General features: G+C 38.8%; 1 protein-coding gene across 2 annotated transcripts; it reads right to left on the bottom strand.

Moving 5' to 3' along the window:
* Window positions 1-5507: 5507 nt before the first annotated feature.
* Window positions 5508-22752, bottom strand: pomgnt2 (protein O-linked mannose N-acetylglucosaminyltransferase 2 (beta 1,4-)). 2 transcript variants are annotated; one of them, XM_066683975.1, is made up of 2 exons: window positions 22628-22752; window positions 5508-10305 (listed from the first exon to the last, which is right to left on the bottom strand). In XM_066683975.1, the coding sequence occupies exon 2, from the start codon at window positions 10270-10272 to the stop codon at window positions 8512-8514; it is 1761 nt and encodes a 586-aa protein (XP_066540072.1). In that variant the 5' UTR covers window positions 10273-10305; window positions 22628-22752; the 3' UTR covers window positions 5508-8511. The 2 variants fall into 2 exon arrangements, with proteins under 2 accessions (XP_066540072.1, XP_066540070.1); XM_066683973.1 differs by lacking the exon at window positions 22628-22752 and adding an exon at window positions 20178-20526.
* Window positions 22753-22975: the final 223 nt, after the last annotated feature.

Here is a 22975-nt window from a genome sequence, read left to right as displayed (position 1 = left end):
AAAGTCATTGTCACTCTTCCCTCATCTGTAATAGGGAGAATAGAGCCTCTATCATTGCTACTCCAGGTTCAGCACTTCAGAAACTGCATTATGTAACATTTGGAGGAGGGTAGGAAAGCTCTCCCCACATTTACTCTCTCCCTAAATTTCATGACAGTGCTGTAAAAGTGAATTCTGCAAATTTTGGGGCGCTCAGGAGAACAAAAATAACAAATCTTTCCTACTGTTGCTTTTAGCAAATACAGTTCCACTACAATTCAGCCCAATGCTCAGGGATTAATACCCCTCTAGCTATGCATATGGCACTAAGCGTGGTGGCCTTAATCTCATATGCAGCTGCTCCAGAGCATCTTACATCATTACATGCTTTTATGTGGAGATTATATAAGCTGGGGGTGCACCTTAAAGCAGTTGAATGCACTATTATTGCATGTATGTATGCATTCCCAATTCTGCTTCTGAGTATTTGGGCATGTGCTGAGTATATGCCTGTAGATTAGAGACAGCTACAAAAGTAGCTATATCATAATAAAAATTAAATTAAACAAAATGATAAAAGCAATTATGAAAATGCATACATGTCTCCTGGAAAATGAAAAGAAAACTTCAAAAGAGCAACCAAAGATTATGTCACAGCTGCACTCCATTTGACCAGTGCACACAGCAAAACACCCAAAAACTTCTAAAGACATCTGTCTTCTGTTTAAACCAGAACACGAAGCACTTATGAAAATATGGAGATGCAGCAGAAGGATTATCCCAAATCTTTTCCATTCAGAGAACATAATTGAACCACTAGCCCAGCCTTTGCTAAACGGATGGTTAATTTTAAGAAATACAATAAGAAATGAAGTGCAATATGAGATAAAACACATTTAGTTGGTGAAGCAACAAAGCCCTCACACAGAAAGCAGTTCTAGATTCCTGCGGTTGTATATAGACCATGTTCTTTCAGAGTCACCGGAACAAAAGCAGCACAACCTAAAAAATCTGAATTCAATACCTATTTTCTCAGCCTGTGCATCCAAGCTGATATGATCAATCCATCAATTCCCTATTTACTGTAACATGCCCTAAGAGTATTAAACACTTAAACTACAACTTATGAGTTAAATGTCTGTATTGAATGAGCATATGCAATCTATAAACTGCAAAACAACACTGTCAGCATTGCACCCAGCATTATAAGTATAGATTCAAATGGATAGGGACAGAGTGACAGACATACTGCACAGTCCTAGTACACTACCTGTCCAAAGCTGGTCCCTTGTTGTAGACATTCCACTGTTAATACACAGTTTGTCTAAGCTCTGTAGAAAAGGAAAAAGGAAGCTAGGGAATGTGTGTGTGTTGCCCTGTGAAATACTGGTGCCCCCTTCAGAGTGTATTCGTGCCTTGTGCCCAATGATTCTGGGTAGACTCTGGACCCTCCGCAACCCTGAACTCGACAAGCGGTTACAGATAATGAATGTCATCAAATTTTCACAGAAATATTCCAACATCTAATGTACAGCCTTTGAGAAGGAGTAGACACTCATACTATAACAAAGAGTAATTAACTACCAATAAATAGACATTCAGCAGAGATATTGTTATGATGTGTGGAAACAATTAGTGATCGACCGATATGGGTTATTTTTGATTGCCGATGCCAATTTTTAGACAGCAGTATTGGCCGATGACTGATATTTAAAGCCGATATTCCCATTCCTCAGGCAGTGAATAAACTAGAGGCATTATCATGATTTATTTTCACAGAAAACCGTTCAAATTTGTAAAAGAGACCATTTAGAGGTCCTGAAATATACATGAAGTGGTCAAAAGCTTATGAAAGCCACAAAAAAATGTAGGCGCTTGTCATATTTTTGGGGGAAAAAATGTTAGGAACTATAAACTGAAGAGTTCATGAGTCCCATTAAAAATTGTCTTTTTAATCTTGTGTCTCCAGGGGTCTACTTTCATCAGGTAAAATTGAGTTGATATCTCATACTGATTTGAAGTTATTCAAGCTGGAGCAGACAGTGGACAGATGGCCTCTCCAAGTGTCTCTTTAGACCACAAGCTCTCTATAAGGAAAATGATTACTTTTACTTCAAAAATACTGTGTATATATCTTGTCTAGACCTAATGTCAGCATCTTACAGTGTTTTTCTTTATTTTCTATGAGAAACTCGTCTCCTGTCCCTCACTAAGTGGCCATTTACCCCTCACCAAACAGTACAACCCTTAGAGCTGAAAACATATGAGCTCTGCTGCGTTTGTCCCTCCTCCTTGGGTGTGCATCTCCGTAACTCTGCCCCTGATTGGTCTACAGACTTGATCGACCACTCATTGGAAAGCTGAGCGCCTAAGCTACGCGGCAGTAGGTGTGACTCAACGGGGATCATATTTTAATTATTTTTTGAAAATGTGTACTATTTTCTCTGGATTTTTGGCATAAACATGAAGATTACTCACGAATGGTATGACATAGAGACTAAAATTTAGTCTTATTTTGAAGGGGACAATCTAAGGTAAGAGATGCTAACTTTGTGTGAGCTGCTTGTGGGCTCTTCAGGCTTCAGTTTTTTCAGTTGTCATTGATGAGGAACATACTGAAGCATCTAATGTCTTATTTTTTCGGCTTTAATTCTTGAGTCCGACAAGAATTAGTATATATCCTCTTGATCCTGAGAATCTGCCCGTTAGATTGTATGATATGTACACATTGACTCAAATATGGCACCATGAAAAATATGAAAATCTATACTGTTACTATTTTTTTCATAACAATTTCTGGGCAAGGCATATTGCGACCAAAAATACTTATTTATCGAGAGGGAATGTATATAAAATGATTGGCTAAATAACGCTGGGTATCTAGGTTACAACTATCAACTTTGTTGATCATCAGTTGTTTATGATGCAGATTATTGAGTGTATGTTACAAAGAGCAGCCAGTAACAAATGGTGAGAGCTGAAGAGGAGAAAATAATTCTTACCGTTTTCTCTGATGAGACGGCATGCAGCTACAGGTCGGGGGCTTGTAAGATGGCAAAATGGACGCAAGGGGCGCTCTAACAGCCAGAATGATGGAGCTGCCCACAGCATTGTCTATATGCATCGTGTAAATATCGGCCTCTTGCACTAATATATCAGCCGATGCCAATTATATAAAAAATGCCAAAAATCGGCCAATTAATCGGCCGGCCGATATATTGGTAGATCACTAGCCCTTAGGCTCAAGAAACGTGGATGTGCATTCCCTGGAGCGATGGGTAAAATACCAATTTTTATTGTGTGAGCCTGAATAAAATCCTCACTGCATTTCTTCATCATAAAGTGTAAAGCTTTCCTGAGATAGTAGAGGCTGTTTCTCCACCAAATGCATACAGACTCCAATTTAGTACCCTTGATTTTAGAAAAAAAAAAAAGAGTGGGCAAATTGGTGAGTACAACCTTTTGGACATACAATATATGTAAATCCTATAAGACATGTAAACATCCAGTAATTATACATTTGTCATTTATTTAAGTAGGTTTAGGTCAGACTGCAGATAGTAAGATGTAATGCAGCCAGGGGCCGATATATCGGTCGACCACTAGAAACAATACTCTTTAGAGCCCACGTCCCTTCTTACACTCAGCTTTATACCTATAGTGCTAATAAGGCCAATTTAGCACAAATTTAACATAAAAATACAAAACATACAACCCATATTCCTCCCTTTGCCTGCCAAAAACTGACACAATCACTGAGATGTGTTTTTTAAGCCCAAATCCAGACATTCTCTTTTTCATTACAGGAGCACTTAAATGTAATGAATACTTGGGGTCTAAAAGGGGTTGCAAATGACCAGTTCCCCATTGACTGAAAAATCTGTTTGATGGGCTTCCATCCATCCATTCATTATCTGTAACCGCTTATCCAATTTAGGGTCGCGGGGGGTCCAGAGCCTACCTGGAATCATCGGGCGCAAGGCGGGAATACACCCTGGAGGGGATGCCAGTCCTTCACAGGGCAACACACTCACACCTACGGCCACTTTCGAGTCACCAATCCACCTGCAACGTGTGTTTTTGGACTGTGGGAGGAAACCGGAGCACCCGGAGGAAACCCACGCGGACACGGGGAGAACACACCAACTCCTCACAGACAGTCACCCGGAGAGGGAATCGAACCCACAACCTCCAGGCCCCTGGAGCTGTGTGACTGCGACACTACCTGCTGCGCCACCGTGCCGCCCTTGATGGGCTTCCCTCTAACTTATTTTTCCAAGTATGTGGTGTTAGCAACAGTTTGAAAAGAAGTGGTAGCTTCTCATGTCTCAAAGGTAGCATGTGCTTGCCCTCACCCTCCCAGGCTTTATTCAATATGAAGTGCCTATTGAATTCTACAAAACATCATTAAATGGAACCAAGTGTACTGCTGGGAAACAAAGCCACTCGTATCTGCAAATCAAAGCTGTCAAAACTGATAAACCTTAAAAAAAAAAAATACTGTCTCTGGAAACTCAATTATCACCTCTATATAAGAAACTAAACAAAATGTGAGGGGGAAAAAACGTACTTAAGGTGTCTATATTGCAGAAAAATTATTTAACAGCTTCGCACATAGCAAAATTCTAACAAAAGCCATTTCAAAACTACTGGGTCTAAATCTTGTCAGTTTTACTTACAATATTAGCCAAAAGAATTCTGACACCTGTCCAAGATGCATATCCAAGGGCATTAACCAGGAGTTACCCTTCTAGGTTTTCCACTGTATTTTTTAGTGTTGCCTGAAAATTAATACTCATTCAAAATAAAGAATATTTGGTCTGGCACTTGACATTCCAGTACATACCAAATGTGTTGGATGGGTTTTTGTGCAACCCCTGGAGTTCCTCCACAACAAAATGGTGTGCTGCAGCATTAACTTTGCCCTTCATAGGAACTAAGGGACCTGGCTCAAAATAACCCCAGACCTCCTCCATCAAACTTTACCTGTGCCATTGTGCATTCTGGTAGGCAGCATTCTCATGGTACCTGCCACAAATAGATTCATCCATCAGACTCACACTAATGATGCATCAACCTGGAGAATACATTTCTGCTGCTCCAGAATCCAACAGCAAAATCAAGAATTAGGAGGCGTGTCCACATATTGGTCCATATGTCATACACTACACTGCCTCAAATGTTCACAAGCTATTTAAATATGAGGTTGTTTCCAGGTTTGAGAAATAGCAACAACATTATGTTGTGATTATCTTGAATTGTAGATGAAATATTCAAATTTAAAATTTTAGAGATATGCTGCACAATGTTTAAAAATACTGCCTGGGACATTCTTTTAAGAAGCATCACATTGAAGTCACACCTCATGCTAAGCTAGCAGAAAATAGCACAGAGCGAAGAGTGTAGGACATGAGGAGATAAAGATGGAACAACCACTTGAGAAAGTGTAGATCACCTTTCACACTCCTCTAAAATCAGAATGTATATAATCAGCAAAAAATGAGCAAAGATTGCATAAATCCCAAAAACATTTTATTGTTCTAATCACATCTACTCAGTATCCAGACTTCAAAATACTTTGTAAAGTCGAGCCATACCCATTGTACCATCTTTTAGTGATCTTCATGCTTCAGTGCCCCTAATGAAACCAGTCCCCAAATGATACGTCAACCTTCTGCATAAAGTGAATGAGCCAGTACTCTGCAGAAGGGGCTCCAGTGTATTTCACACATTATTCAATGAATATGAAGTGGCTTCCAAACAATAAACAGACACGGGCACTAAGCAATTAAACCCTGGCAAAAAAAAACAACAACAAAAAGTAAACCATTACACACACTGTATTTAAGAATGAGGAATATGAAAATAAATCATTAACTCAAAATTGTGTCCTAAACCAGTAAATAAAATATGCAAATAGTCAATGGCCTTCAAAATGGCAGATATCCATGCTTAATAAACAGGGCCCTCTCTTCCACTTTTTTACAGTGACATGTGAATTACATCATTGGAACAAACCCACATCTCCAAAGCAGCAACATTAACGGAGGAGGAACAATGTCTTGTTGTTTGTTTTTTTTTTTTTTCAGAACATATTTTATAAACTGGAAAATTGGAGAAACAAGGATTTGTTCCAACATAGTTAATGTCCTGCTAATCAGATAAAGAACATTTTTACTTAATTGAAGATGCCCTGATTGAACATATACCACCAAGCCTGATTTTCCTACCCCCTCAAGAGTCAAGCACAGGTAGCTAGTAGTATAGGATTATATTTCCTTTTTCCTCTGATTACAGTCAGTAGACCTTACACATCTTTTTCATATTAGACCCTGCATGGATTAATTATCCTCAGCTTACACAAGAATATAATTAGCATGTAATTATTTCATTCAAAACACAAGTTATGCTAATAGAGGGTATAGCTGAGGTGCCATCTTAATGAAGCATGATCTCAACAACAGGCTGCCTTCATCAGATACAAGAAGTCAAAGTACAGGAGAATGTACAGGGTTTCTAACAAGATTTTAACAGATATCTGTGCTCCTCCAAACCATCTTGGTCTGTTCCAGCATTAAAGGGGCATTCCGCAAATTGCTCACATTTTCCACATCCATAAATAATTGAGATATAAACATGGCCATTCAGAGGGGTTTGATGTGAACTGCACTATTCAAAAAGAAACGTTCCCAGTCAGAATTCTTCCTTCATTGCCTCTAAAAGCTATGTTTGAGAGACCTATGAGGTTCATTAATTTATCTTCCTGATCAGGTTCACAGTTGGTCTGGAGTATTACTGGAATCACTTGGCACATAGCAGGATCACACCCCAGACAGGGTGCCAATCCAACACAGAAACCAGTTTACAGGAAATGTTTAAAAAAAAAAAAAAAAAAAAAAAAAAAAAAAAGGCTGCCTAATGTCTGAAACAATGATTTATGATAGCTTTGAGATAAGGTTTTGGACTAAAATATGTTTATTGTGAAGAGTTACACCCACTCCCCCAGCCTCAAAATAAATAAATAAATAACAAGTAGATTTACCACAATTTTACCATCAACATTCTGTCATTAAATGTATGTACCGACATACATATATGCCATTGCACAAATTGGCAGGGAGGATGTGCATAGGCTATTCACAAATAGTACACCATTTCATATAAGAAACTTGAACAGCCAGAGATTTTGATAAATCGCAGGGGTCCTGGATCCAACCTCCCAGAGGATAGGGAGAGCCATCTATTTGTAATGTAGATATTTTGACCCCTGGTTCCCACCACCACCACCACCTCTAAAGATATCAGCCACTTCCTGCATATAGATCCATTTAATATCAGAACACTCTGCATGACTCTGTTTATTTCTCAACGATAGAACTAAGCAGATCTTTTTAAACATCAGTGGAATTCCTCTCTAATAATCACTCCTTGACAAGAAGAAATTGCACAAGCAATTCTGTCAAAGGTATGCTCTTTAAATTGGTGAACAACACAAAAATATGTCACTAAAAACCAGTTATAAGTAGCATTAGGTAGCATAAGAGAAAGTGCCCATGTACTGATGCTGAACTAAGGGATAACAAGGGGGCAATGAGAAAGCATTAAATAATGTACTGTAGCACAGAGTAAACAATGACTGATTCTATTACAGTTTACATGCAACTCAGCAAGCCGAACTACAGCACTCTATCTACTTATTTCCATATACTTTCATTTGAAACGGTCATGTTTAGTACACCTCTGTATTAAAATACTGGTAACCCCACCATTGGCAAATGCTTTCCATTTTAAGTATGTAAATTAAAAGCTGGTGAGCATCAAATAAATGCTTGTAGTATAAAATGGCCCAAATAAGAATATCAGCACAAAAGCACTAACCAGTACAAGCTGGCACATTCACAAAATGGATGAGTGGGTGGAACACATTTTTAAGTCCACTTTGGCTTTTATGGTACTAACTTGCATTTATGCAAATGTACCTAATATTTCACTATCCAATCATAAAAGGCATTGTGATGACTATGCAAAGCATTTGTTCAAGAGGGCACAGTCACAAATTCGCACAAACCTCAAAGCTGTAAAAATGAACAAAACCACTTGTGTCAAAATGTATGAAATCTTGAAGTCTCTATCAACATACACACACAGCCACACACCATCACATACACGGTAATCTCAACAGGAGCAGACATGTTTGACTAATAAATAATAATAATAATAAAAGAAGAAATTACCATTCACATTACTCGTTTCTTATAAATAAAATCTGAATTCAAAACTTTTCTCTACGAGCACTTTAAATCCATGACCAAGCTGGAGAAGTCTTTGGAGTGGATCTAGTTTGGCAGTTCAGTAGTCTGTATTATCATTAGAGCTCCTCAGCACAAATATTCTTAAATCTCACAGACTGTAATAATGCTCCACAGCAGGTTTCAAATGGCAGGAAAATCTGTTTTTTCCACTGAAACATCCAACTTCACAGCACTTCAGTACATCCCTGACACTGGTGATCAAAGAGTAAGCTTAGTTGAGTCAGGTTTTACATATAAGAACATCTGCAAATGGTCCCAAAAGGTTCTTGTTAAAGATGCAGCGCACCCATACTAGATATGTGGTAAAGGGCTTAATGTTTTCAGAGAAGGTGTAGTTTTGATGAGGGAGAATGTAAGGCATGTATGTGTTCTCCCCCTGCTCCTGGATCCATACTTCATATTTAACCTCTCTCACCTTCAGGTACTTTAGATTCCAAGGGATCTGCCATGACACAGCAAGCTTCGCTTCATTCGTAGCCTGCACTGATGTCTGACACTTTGGCTGCCTGACGCGACCCGGATGTACTGTGCTGACAGGTTTCAACTTTTTCAGATTCGGTTTGACTTTCAGACCTTCGCTAAGGACCTCCAGAAAGGACGGAATATCCACAATCGTGTCTTGATAAATGCGGAAAAGCCACTCTGGGTTGCGGCAGCAGAGGTGTCTAGGCACCTCTTTACTGGCCAGGATACGTTCCTGCTCCGCCTTCTCCAAGTGGCCGATACCTCCCTGATCCCAAGGACGATCAGGATAAGCCACAGAGTTCTCCTCAATTGTGTTTCTCCATGATACATACTGGAGGTCCATTCCTGGCAAAGAGGCCAGGGTTTTGTATGGTGTGTACTGTTCTGGGCTGACAGCAAAGGGAAAGAGTTCAATCACAGCAGCTCCTCGTGGCAGGAACATTGAAGTTATCAGCTGGGCTCCATGCATGCTGACCAACATGGACGCCCCACTGATGACCTGGACGATGCTTTCAAATGACTGCTCCTCCAAGGACACAGTTACCGTCCTCATCTTGAACTCTTGAGCCAGAGCGAGAATCAATTCCGCCTCATTGAGTATTAGCCTGTTTGAAGCACGACTAAACACAACTATATATTCGTCGTTCTCTGACCTCTGCTCTTTTGTGATATTCAGTCTTTCCATCATGAAGGAGGCAAACTGACGGATCTCGTTACCTGACACCAGAATGTTGGCCTTGGGACCTTGAGGCTGAACAAAGCCGTACTGATACCAAGTTGTCATCTTGGACAATCCCACGTAAGATTTGGTGAAGCACATTAGCTTGCCAAAGTTCCTTAAGTGGTCCTTTAGTAGCGGCTGCTTGCTGCTTAGCAGACGGTACAGATCAAAATGAGCCCCCTCTGCCCAACCTTCCATAAAGACGAGCCTGGCTTCATCATCAAGGTCTGAGTACTGCTGCATGGTGTAGAATATAGGAAGAAGATCATCATGGAAGATGTGCATTAGGTTATCAGGGTTGAAGCGGTTCAGAATCAGAGTGACATCTGGCACAAACACAGGCTTCGGCATGTATTTCAGCGCAGCTGCAGGCAGTTCCAAAAAATTAAAATACTGAGTGTTATGGTCCTCTACAGAGGACAAGTCCAGCAGGGCGGGCTGGAAGCGACGAGGGCCAAGATTTGGGAGCATGACTGAGGCATTGCTGTGAAAAAAGACAAACTCCTCAGCCTCTGTGCAGTAACAAAGATAGTCAAAGCGGCAGATGCGGTCGGTGTGCATCTTTCCCGTGCAAACCATTCTGGTGCCCTGTTCCTGCAGTGCCAGTAGAGCCGCATGGTAATCGATGCGCACCTGCGATACCTCCTGGGACTGCCGTGTGAGATGTAGCTCCTCCTCCAGCAAGGACATGTGCTCACTTAGCCGAACATACTTCCAGAGCAGCGCTGCTACCACAGTCACCAGCAGGCCATTTAACACTGCCGGCAGGTTCATTCTACAGCCTAAAGCACGCATCGCAGGAGTCTTGAAACCACGCTCATACTCCACCTGCAATAATCAAGAACAGTAAAGTCAGTTACGAACAGGACATACTGGTAATTTTAATACTGTACCATTATATCAGAGACATGCATTTTCATTTATAATAGTCATCAACTTTATTTATATAACAATTTTAATTTTGGTAAGTTAAAAAGACTTTAACAATTGTTTTATTTTAAAGCAAAAGATAAATATAAAATATATATTTTTAAAAGGAAAATACTGTAATTGGAGTGCTCTGATTTCCTCAAAGGGTCCAAAAACACACATTGATACATGTATTGGCTACTCATATGTGTACAAAAGTGAGTGAACGTGTGTCGCCCTTCCAAGAACTAGCGCCTCCTTCAGGGTATGTCCCCACCTTGTGTCCAGTGATTCCGGGTAGGCTCTGGACCCACCGCAACCCTGAACTTGATATGCGGGTACAGACAATGAATGAATGAATGTAAATAGACTTATATGGGTTCTTTGATTAAAATTTGCATATTTAAATATAAACAAATCAAACTGTGCATTCTTTCTGAATCAATTAATGTCAAAAAAATAAACAGGATATCAGGGGTCATTATTAAGACACGTTCAAAAATCTGACAAATTTATGAATGAATGAATGAGTGTCTGAATTAAGGTTATTTGTTGTTATTTGTATTTATTTTGTGTTTAAATTATTACTCAATTAATTCCTCAAAATAATATGTAGATTACTTGGTCACTAATGTACCTAATAAAAATAGCCCTAATAACATAACTGTAATCTGAGAAATTAGTTTTGAGAAAGATGACATGAACAAAGAACAAATTTCCACCTAATGGTTCTTAGTAATCAGGAAGGATTCCGACTCAAAGCCTGACTCTATTTCCACTCGTATCTCTTTTCTCTCTGTACTGGGTTACGGAAAAGGAGGACCCCTGGCTTAACCTCTCATCTCAGCATCTGATTTTCTGAGCTACTGCCATTCTCAAGTAGCCATCAGAGCCATGGAACACATCCAGCAGTCAAACACACACGCATACACACACTTTACTTAAGTCCAGCAGTGTATTTCTCTGAGTGTCCTCAGATGCCTTGAGTGCACAGTGAACGTTGCTGCCTCCTTTGTGAGAACGAAGTTGCCCTATGGGCCAATGCTGTAATCTTCCAGTCTGTGACTCTGCACAGTCCATAGCCCTCTGGAAGAAACAAGTTAAGGGCACGAAAAACTCAAAAAGGTCCTATTTCTGCTCCCTCCATCTCTCTCAGAGTCACAAATGTACTGTTTGATTCACTCATAACAGTGCAACATACACTTAGATACCACCAACACAAATTATACTTGTTCTGTGGGGAACAATGAAGAACAGTGTGTTATTGATATGGTCTCACCACCCCATGTTTGTTAATCGTTAAGACTCATTCTTGTGCACGGTTTGCCATTCATAAGCAAGAGGTGGATGTCTATCAAATTTGCCAAACCTAAATTAGATGTATTGAATATTTACAAAGTTGGGGTGCAATGTAACAGCTTTAAAAATATGAAACACGCAAATAAACAAAACAAAAAAAAAATTTTCTTTTTATTATTGTTAATCAAATATGAACAAGGCAAAAAGTGAAATCTTTTGAAATACTAGATGTCTAAGACTACACGGGCATTACCCAAAGCCTACACATTTTTTCCAGGGAACAAGGCATGTGTCTTCAGCACTCTTTATGGGAAATAAAGTGCTATAAGCTGCATACCTCCTGCTGAAATCTGATTCTGGATATTCTGCTGGCGGCAGTCCTAAAATCTGCAGGCTGTACTAAAAGTAAATTACTGTGTCATTTCTAATGGCTATTCAATCCAAAAGAATAGTTATTAATTATAATCGTACACAGGATAAGATGTCAAATATACTTTGCCAATCCATTAGCGCTTCACATAGGAAGGGAATCGGGTGGGACCTACCTGCAGCCACAAAATTTCTGTTATCACCTATTTTTAAATCCTACACCTAACCACTAAGGTTGCTGTGGCCATTTACAACCCGATTAGCAACCAGGTACCCTTAACAACTAAGGCTTCTCATTGCTGTACCTAGCCCCATTGGCACCGTTAATGCATGCACAGTGCCACCAGTTCCATGTGATCTTTATGTGCTACATTACCAACAACCACAATAACTTAGTGTACTTCCCCAACTAATCTGTGCTCTCCTTATCCAAAACCACTAAATACACCTTTTAGCTACTTCTGATAACTTCACAGCTGCCCTTATATTTCTGCCCTTTATGCTTAACTGCACAAGCAGGGTTGTGGCAGACTTGGCAACAAATGTCCTAACAGTTATGTCCACTGGTCTTACATGTGCCTGCCACCTGCGTTCCCTCACCTCAGACGCCAAGTCCATGTACATCAGCTTCTTCCTTTCAAATTCTTCATCTATTGCATCTTCTTTAAATAAAAGTTGCACAGTTGAGTGCCAGAAACCTGACAGCATACTAAAGGTTAATTTGGGACAATTATATTTGAGCACACAGGTTCTGGCTTCCTTGGTTAGTTGCAGATAATCTGTGATGGATTTTATATAATTAAGGATGATGATCAGTAATAACTGAGGGAGGAAATGGAGAGAAAGTACTTCTGAGTGAAATTGGTCAAACTACTTCTTGCTATCTTCTCTAATAATCCTATACTCCATCCCTCCTGGGAAATGTCACTTTTAGCTGTCAGGCATGATAGAAAGAGAAACATTCTGATGGACGTCAAAAGTGACAGTCTTTTGCTGCATTTTTCTATTGCTGAATCCAACCGCCAGAACTCATTTCATACTGTAAAGGGTAGATACAAAAAGCTTTTAACAGCTGACAGGGCTGCTCAGTACTAGTGGTAAATGCTAAGAATTAAATCACAGGATTGCTCAGCTTTGACAGAAAACACTGGCATCACATTTACACAGTCTCGATCTGAGTGGAACAGCCCACACTTGGTCAGCTCTTGAACAAGAATGGCTGATGTGAACATATGATATAAAGGGCAAATATTGCTCAATGTCATTTTTATCCGCAGAGTGTCAGATGCTGTTGAGACTCAGGCAGTATTACCCCCTCCAGTCAGCCAGGACAAGGACAGCAGCAGCAGCATTGCCACTCGCGTGCTTTCATCCCCCTCACTGAACAGGCAAATCTAGAGGGATGAGTGCACGCTCAGAGCCAAGCAATGAACTCCTGAAAAATGTCAGTTGGGTAGTGAAATTAGCTAACGATGCCTTGGTGGCACTGTCTCAGGCTAACATGATTGTTTAAGAATGAAGCCGTGGTAGTTGCTGCATTTGAGAAGATTTGGTGGCTAGATAAATCTGAGGATAACATCCCACCCAATTACTTTGTGCCAAAGACATGTCCCTAGTGCCATTCTATGAGACAAGGACAAGCTTCAGAATTTTTGCGTCCAGATGTCCTCATGACTTTCAAATTAACCATTGTGAGTCTTCCTTTAGCATACTGATATGTAGTGGACATTTGTAGGGGTCATTTTACTTCTATAAATGTTCAAACTCGTCTGTCTGAAATATTAGTAGTTCCTAATAAATATGCAAATAGATCTGCTATATAATTAGTAAATCATTGCATGTAATTTACAAAGATGTTGTTAAAATATTTCCTGTATGAAACAGCACCTCCTAATAATATTAACAATTTAATCATTAAAAAACTATGGCTATAGCTATGACCACTGTTCATTTAGGCTATTTTGGTCTAAAATAATATTTATACACACTCCCACAATATACAGTGTGTCTCTTTGCGTCCACTCACAGTGTATCAGAGCCAGTCTACCCACAACACTGCATTTTAAAATCCTTCAAATAAATGATGTTACAAAAGCCCTAACAATTAAAACTAACGATTGGGTTCGGTGCTTTTAAAAGGACCTACCAAAAACATATTAAGCAGAGGAAAGTACAATATACAGGCTAATGTTATGAATCACAGCAATTACTATTTTCAAGCATTCTTCACAGTAACTCAGACAGAAAATATACAGAATAATTTATCCAGATTCTAACCGTTATTTTAGTATTCACTGGTTCATATAACACACTGTCTCCGCCTAAGAGTTACACAAAACCTACTGCAAGCTGCAGTTTAAAACAAGGCACTTCAATAAGTCTGTGCTGTATCGCACTGATACCTCTGCATCCTGCAGATGTCACCTTTAATTTAACATGCATAGCAATGGCTATAATTAACAGTGAAGTAAAAGCCTCTGAGAGAATGTAAATTCACAGCATGAGCTCAGAATGTAGTAGAAAATAATTTGTAATGTTTAAAATTTAATAAATGGATGTTGTTGTTTTTTTGTCAAGGTTCACACCTTTCATTATCCCTAAGCTGGTCAGTATCTCTCTGAAGCATTGCTAATGAGGCTAGCGACTGATTGCTATGGCCTATTTCACTGAAGCTGGACAATGTGCATTATGTGACAAGCCATACCTATTGTTAGATGAAATGAGACAGAGAGTGACGGCCATGTGGCGGGAATGTTTCATCTAGCCCCACATCATAAAACAATATGGGAGATGTTGGCTGATGCCTAGATTTCTTAGTAATTTGGAAGAGAGCTTAATAGATAACATATCCATGGATGGCAATGGATAAAACGATGCATGACTTATCACACTAACCCAGTCACGTAAACACTATAAAATCTATTGGAGCACAGTACATACTGGCCCAATACATATCTGTCTAATACTGACATATAATTTTAGGCAAATACTGATTGATTCTAAATCTTACATCACATTTCTATTAATAAACATTGTTTATCATCTCTAATATGCATCAGCTTATTTGTAATTCAGGCTAATCTTCAGCTAAAATATGAAAATGAAATGCATCAACATATACATATATTCCCAATGTATAAAAGCTTGACTATACGACATAAATTCAGTCAAGCTCTTATCCTAGGGAAAAGGCTTTAATATCTATTCCCAGCACTGAGACAGGCAAACACATTAAAGAGACATTGAAGCAAGTAAATTTACACTAATTTGCTAAAGACACTAAAGACTCTTTGAGGAGTTAGCACCAGGAGACCCGGCTTTACTGGAGCCATTCAAACAGGATTCTCTGTGCTTTAGCAGCACTCATATAGGAAGAGGAGGGCATGTCCTTGAAACGCTCTTCTTCCATTCCTGTATGAATGGGGAGTTAAAGTAAGGGATGACATCAGGGTAGCGGGGGAATCAAAGGCTCCAGGTGTGTGTTTGTGTCTGCATGTGTGTGCATTTGGCCTGGCTGACAGGGCTCCCCTGGCTCTGTGCTATACAGCTGTGTTGTTTGCTGTGTGGATGATAAGCACCACAATGATGGGGGAAGGCAGCCTGGTGCTTCCAATGCATTTTAATCAGGCTCCTGGAAAGACACTAGTCTCTGTCTTTCGCTGGCTCTCTTCCCTGATGTGTCCCTTAAGGATAACTGAGGAGATCCCCCTGCTCGGTTCCAGTCCAATTCCCCAAACTCAACCCACAAACAGCTTACAGGCTGAGGATATATATTACGCCTCCCTTTCCCACTGCCTTATTGTCTGTCCTTTCAACCATGAAGACTGTCCCGGTCTTATTTTCTGATATATCAGCACTTTTTATTCAGCCGATGGAGTTAATAGAAATAATGAAAAGTTGAAAGTAATTTGAAGAGTCAGTCCAGAGTGCAATCATTTTACATAGATCTACACCCGGGCAGAAGATAAATCTTAAGGGATATTTTTTTGCCCACACTGATTGAAATGGAATAATTTCAGTAATTATGTCAGCTGCAGGATTTCATAATTAACATATAATATTCTATCTCATTAATAATATTTTGACTGTAAAAAGGCTGAATGTGGGAAGTTTTGTCCTCTGACCCGATTACTCCTGATGCAGAGCACTTATAAATCTACTGTATAATACAAACACAGTTCAACACTTGCCTTGTATAGTTCATTAAATAACTGCTTCTTACTGATAAAAGTTGACAGACTTGTGGTAGTGACTATATTTATACCTGACCCAGAACAAAAAAAATAACAATAATACAAATGAAACAATTTCATCAAAGGAACACTGTGTAGTATTTTCACCTTAAAATGACAGCTTCTAAATGATTGTGATGTTCCACAGAGCTGTAATAGAGAGAATAGAGCCTCTGTTGCAGCCACGCTGGGTCCTCTTTTGGTATACTGCACAAAGCGACTTCTGAATCATGGGGCGGAGGACTCTTGCGAGAAATGGGTAACGCTTAACAGCACATAGGAGCTTACAGGCTGAGGAGAACACTGTTGAGGACAGTGTTATAATCTGGTTTTGAATGTTACTGATGAACGAGGGCGGGTGCTAGCACCTGCTTTTTAGCCGGATTAGCTCAGTTGTTAGCATTGGACATCAATTCTGGTAATAAGTGCTTGACTGTCGGTTGCTGTGGTTATAATGGCTAGTGTACCAAAGTTACACTTTATGGTTGTAATAACATGGTCCAGTGTCTATTATGAGCGATATATGGGTTTTATCATATGGTTCAATTTAACCGATTACACAAACTCCCCTGGCTCAAAATCAGCCAATTTTACACCGGATTCTGTGACCCTAGAGGGCGCTGCTCCATGTCCAGCATAGGGATCACAACGTCTGAAAGCTGCCGTCAGAATTTGTGACCCCACTGAATATTAATTACATAAATGTACTTAAGCATGAATGTTTATAAGGTTTATATGGAGATTCAGTGGGGGGTTACAAATTCTTATGGCAGCTGTCAAAAATCGTGACCCGCTATGCCAAGGATATGAAGTAGCACCCTCTAGAGTCACAGAACTCGACTGTCACAGAATTTGGTGTAACACCTGTCTTGTTTAAGTGAGTGAGCGATGTGTGAGAGACTTGATTTTACGACATTACACTCAACAGCAGGTAGGGGGTGCTCAGGAGACAATTTTTTTTTACATTGTATTCCTTTAATGCCACAAAAAGTTGAAACCTGTGTAGCTGTTTTTTTAGGTTATTCCAAATTAGAGCACAGCAAGTATAAAAATTGGCAGCTAAATTTAATAAGTGTCCTGATAACACTTTCTGCAGGGCTACAACTTTCCAGTTGACGACTGCATGCTATGAAAGAGCCGGCCTGTACCAGCACCCCTCGCTTCCCCAGAGATGGATGAGGAATGGAGCTGAGGCAGTCTTCCAGCAGGGGTTACAAGAAACAATGTCACTGGCTCTCCTGAGAAAAAGACCCTGCATACGACTACAGCACTGAGGTGGAGGATAGCAAAACACACCAATATAGAGGCACTAATAAAGCAAGTACAGACACATGAAATGGGAAGGAATACAGCCCAATTTAACTAAATATTTGAACTTGTATATATTATGTTTTTATGAGAAGCCATAAAAATGAATGTCTTTTTTGGGTGGACAGTAATATCCATGTCTTTTGTAAACGTGAAAAATTAAGAGCTGATTTGAAGAAATCATTTTACAGACTTTGTGTCAAAAGGGACAACACAGTCTTGTTTCAATTAATATTCAAATGACTTTATAGGTCTATTGATATATTATAGTTGCAATATGCTTTGTGTAAATGAACACATTATCTAATAAAAACATTACATTTGTGGAATGTGTATATTTATTTATAAACATTTTCCAAAACTGTCAATTTTCTTCTGTGTTTTGAACAGGAGATCAATACAAGTATAGGACAATGAGTTTTACTAAATATAAGGCAGTGTCTGAAAAGTTGCTATAATACCTGAAACTTTCTGACCCAAGATATCCCAAACCCACTCCCTTTATCTGATCTATACTTTTATCTTGCCTTATTTGAGATTAGGAGATATTTCTGCCAGGTGTAGTCCGTTTGAGTAGTGTAGACCTTAGTGCAGGGAGCGATACCATCTTGTTGGGCACACCAGAGGAGAAATCCAATTTCCCCAAGTTAGGGACAGTCACTCAGTGTACCTTATTCACTTGTACACCTTTTTAGTACACAATTCAACTTTAATATATTGGACATGTGGCTAGTAGCAGGAGACTAACATTTAATTGCTGTCTTGTTTTCTTCTTGTTATTTACAATCACATGTTTAAAAATACATTCAAAATCAGATTTTGTGATTTTGTTTTAGTCCTCTAGAACCTTTACTAAATGTACAAATGAATGGCATGTTTTCACTCATCAAATTAACTTTATAGTGTAAACAAATAAATTTAGAATTTCGAACGTTTAAAATCTAAAACAAACATTACATAAATTAAAACGGTTAAAATGTGATGTCACTGTAAAAAAAAGTAACAGGGCAAAATACAACTGAGAGGTTTATAGAATATTGATGTTACAGTGTTCTGAAATACTGAAACATACTGAAAAGAGGATCTGGGATGTTTGTTACAAACTTGTTAAAGTTTTCAAAAAATATCATTTCGTAATATAAAAGCTAGATTTTATATTTTAAAGACTTTAGGTTTTACTCCATCTACCATACCTAATAAAATGTTCAGGAAACCCAGAAAAATATCATTCAGTGTAGAGCAAGATCAAACTCCACTGCTGAATATGTGACCTGCAAGCCCTTAGACTGCACAGCAAGAGAAACCATAATGCTTCTGTGATAAATATTGCCAAAGGAACAGGAGAGTAGTCCGAAAAACACAGCTGCATCAAGAAATGCAACCTGAAATTCTACTATGCAATGAAAAGATCATAAACAATTCTATGCAGAAATGCAACAGAGTCCTCTGGGTCAAAGATTGTTTCAGATGGTCCTAATTACAACGGAAACATGTGCCATGGTCAGATAAGTCCACGTTTTGGGTTGTTTTCAGGATCAATGGAAGACGACATATTAATACAAAAGACTAAAGGGACCATCCTGACTGTTACCAGTGACAGATGCAAAAGCCCTCTCTTATGTTATGGGTGTGAAATGTTGCCAATGGCATGAGTTACATTCTTACGTGAGAAAGCACTCCCAATCCTGAGAGAAATGCTGCCATCAATGCAAAGCCTTTTCCTTGTATGTTTATGGTTATTTCAGAAAAAAAAATGCCAGGCCTCATTACGCATGTGCTACGACAGCATGACTTCATTAAGATTGTGTGGACTTGCCTGACTGCAGTTCTGATTGGTCTTTTATGACACAGCCTAAAAAGAAGAAATCAGACTGCGATCACAAAGAAAACAGCTCCAACAATTAGAGGAGTATCCTCAGTTCTCAAATGATTTAAACATATTTAAGTAGAGAGGTGATGTAACATGGTTGTAAACATACCTCTGTCTCAACGGTTTTCTTTGTACTTGTTCAAATAAATAAAGCACACGTTCTTATTTTATTGCATTTAAAAAATAAAAATAATAAAACTTTTATGGAAAAGGGTTTGAAGGTCAAATTCATGGTGCTTAAAACTATATTGATGCTTTGTTTGCCAAATAGTACTTGCATGTAGCACAAGGTTTACGTTACCTCTTATAATAATTGTTGTTCTTATTAAGTAGTTGATGATATATTATCATTTTTTATATCATTAAACTCACTGACCTGAATCCATGTAGATTAATTGTTACATTTTAAATCATAACAAGCGCAGACTGGGAGAGATTTCCTATTACACATATCCAACAAGTAAATAAAAACTAGAAAATGTTTTTACTGTTTGGTCATCTTTTATACGAGAGAAAGAATCAGTGCACACAGTTGAGGAGCATTTTTCAGTGCTGATCCCGATCCTGCACTACATCAGATCTACAGCCACCTTTTCGCTCGTGTGAAATAATCCGGTGTAAAACTTTTCAAACAAACAAGTTCACAAACAGGAGTAGGCAAATAAATTGTATGTGTCAGAAAAATGTAAACAGTCGGTTACAGCCATACTTACCGGACTGTGGGTGAGAGTAGACGGGGAAATGAGGCTCGAAGTGACTGCGGCTAACGCTGCTTTCTCTCTCTCCCTTTCTCCCGGTATCTCTCTCAGTATCTCTCTCTGACCAGCTGTAGTGTCCGGAGTAAAGCAAACGCGTCCCTGTTTCAGTCTGACGCACTTTCCCAAGTCTCCATTCATTCACGCAGAGAGAGTGAGGTCGTTTACTGACAGCGGTACTGTACTGAAAAATCTTGCTCCTGCTGCTGTTCTGTGGCTGAGCTCAGCTCTGATCTAGTCCAGCTCCACAGTCTCCACCCACAGCACACAGCGACCTCACTCCGCCATCTCGCGATATCTCCTCTGATCTCTCTCCCTCAGCCTCATCTCTTTCACTCTGCACACTACACCCTTGTTTTGAGAGGTAGTGTGTACTACTTTCCTCCTCCCCTTCAAGAGACCTTAAAGGGGCACGCCAAGAAAAACGAAACATAACGCCATCTGTTGTAAACCTGCACTTACACACTCCGCGGGAGTTTCTATGAAGAGATGGTCCATTTTAAATACTGTACCCCTTTCTGATGATCTTATTTGAAAAGCATTTTCCATTGTTTACAAAAAAAAAGATTTAGAATGGAATTTCATAATACGTATTTTTCTTAATGTTTATTTAATGAAGCTGGAGGCCATTGTACTATTAGCGTAAATACATAAAATATAATTAGGCGGCGTCATTTCTTTTATCTGTGTGAAAGTATAAAAAAGAGTTTCATGCATTATTATTATTTTTTTAACTAATAAAGAAACAACAGTGGTTAAGGTAACTATTAATAGTCTGTCGGTCTGTGGCTAGTTTCTCACTGGAAAAAAACTATGCCTTATTTCTGTACAAAGTCTATATTCATTAAACGGTGTATAATTGTGTTCTCCTCAGAAGATAGCTACCCAGTAAACATTTAGCCGTTGATTCAACGTTGAAATAACGTAATGACTGCCGTCTAATCAACGTTCTCTTAAGGTTAAAAATGAAAGTTGAAAAGACGTCCAAACACAGACATTAAAATGTAAATAAAAAAAAATAATTTCACCATCTAAAGTTATATACACATTGTAAAGCTGTGTGTGTTCACTGCGAGTGTTAATAAATGTAGTAATTATGTCTAAAGTATAAATATATAAACATAACTAAAAAATATCTTAATTGTAAAATATTTAAAAAATTGCCAGTGAGTTTGTAAGTGCGCACACTTCCACAAATCTGTACGCATCCACCTGCACCCATCCGTGTTTAAACCTCTATCTTCAAAGTGCTCCACACGAATACAACGGAAATGCAAACGGGCTTTCATTCTTAGGACGGCCGACTAATATCATGTACCGGTATAGAGTGTATATTGATCAGTACCTCATATAATTCTCTTCTGGTTGATTTCCGATTGTTGCTAATACGGCTTTGATCAGATTTTCATATGAATGTGATGTCCCCTACAGGTCACTTGTGGAACTGTAATCATAAACTGGTTTAAATAGCCAAATATTTTGTTTTAAATATTATACTATTTACATTACTCCATTTAGCATCAAATCATGTTTTTCATATAAAGTTCCTCTGTAAGAACAAGTGTTTAAAACAGCATCATACAATGATGTTATTCTCTTTTTTCACGGTGTTGGGGTATTTTAGGGTCTTATGTATAAGTTTGAAATGCTGTGCTGTCATATCTTTTTCAGTTAAAACTAATTATATTATTTCAAGCCTTATTATCTCCTGCTATTATTTAATATGGCAATTGTCTTAAGGAAGTAGCTGTAAATCATCACTAGATGGCAGTCAATCTACATTTTTAAACAATGATGAACGTCATTGTTTGCGGTGTTAAAAACTGCGAGGCCAGAATCAATTTAATAATGCTTCTGTAACATTGTGAGTGTGTGTGTAAGCTACCAACCAATAGCAGACCAAGCTCTGACTCCATCTGGCTTCTAAGGACAGCCACTAGAATTTAGGATATTTAAAGGCTGTTTCTGTTTTCTGCTCTATTTCACATGAGATTCATTGTGGGCCACTGCTATGTTACAATATAATTAACTGAATAATACTAATAACTAGTTACTAAATTATTCCCTGAATGTAATCTTTAAATGTTCAAGACTTGTTGTCAGATAAATGTACTGAAAAGGATTAGATCTAGTTAAGATTAAGATTTTACACAGACATTTTTTTCCAGTTGTGGATCTCTTCTGACTGCATACATGAACCCATATCCAGATTATGTCAGAGAAACTACAAACCAATTTATCACCCCTGGAAAATCTTCCCTGGTGAAGAGTTATTATATGCTGAGTCTCAGCACCACAGGGGCAGGATAGGAATCACAAAACAAAAGCCATAGCCATGTTTTCCCAAAAATATCTTATGAATAACTTCTGCACACATATTTTAACTTCATGAATAGCTTGCTAAATACCTGATGAGTTAAGTGTGATGAGCGCAGGAAACTGCAGGCTCAGGCAGGCAATGATGAGAGACCCCAGGACCCCCATAGAAACAATGCTGTAACCTACATGTAGATGCTCGGGGCTTTAGTTTCCTGTGTAGCTAATGTGGAATGAGTTGTGGCCAGCATGAGAGGCTGAGGGTACAATATAACATCTAAATTATATTGTGGGTCAGCATCCCAACAAGGTTAGCCCTGGGCTATAATGGAGCAACTTTTTCAGACTGTTGTATTCCAAGATTAGGATTTTCTCTCTGGGTACTGAAACCTACATGTTTAAATGTATCACAACATCTTTTTCTATGTGTTAATTTCGCT

Source organism: Hoplias malabaricus, chromosome 10, assembly GCF_029633855.1.
Source record: "Hoplias malabaricus isolate fHopMal1 chromosome 10, fHopMal1.hap1, whole genome shotgun sequence".
Classification (NCBI taxonomy): domain Eukaryota; kingdom Metazoa; phylum Chordata; class Actinopteri; order Characiformes; family Erythrinidae; genus Hoplias; species Hoplias malabaricus.
The sequence above is the reverse complement of the archived record's forward strand: the minus strand, read 5'-3'. Positions and strand labels throughout refer to the sequence as shown.

Bases quoted from the DNA above. Each gene is read 5' to 3' on its own strand.
- pomgnt2 (XM_066683973.1), bottom strand. From the start codon at position 20,360: ATGAATGGAGACTTGGGAAAGTGCGTCAGACTGAAACAGGGACGCGTT. The intron at 10,306-20,177 runs GTAAGTATGGCT...TGATTATTGCAG, and splicing joins CTACTCTCACCCACAGTCCG to GTGGAGTATGAGCGTGGTTT.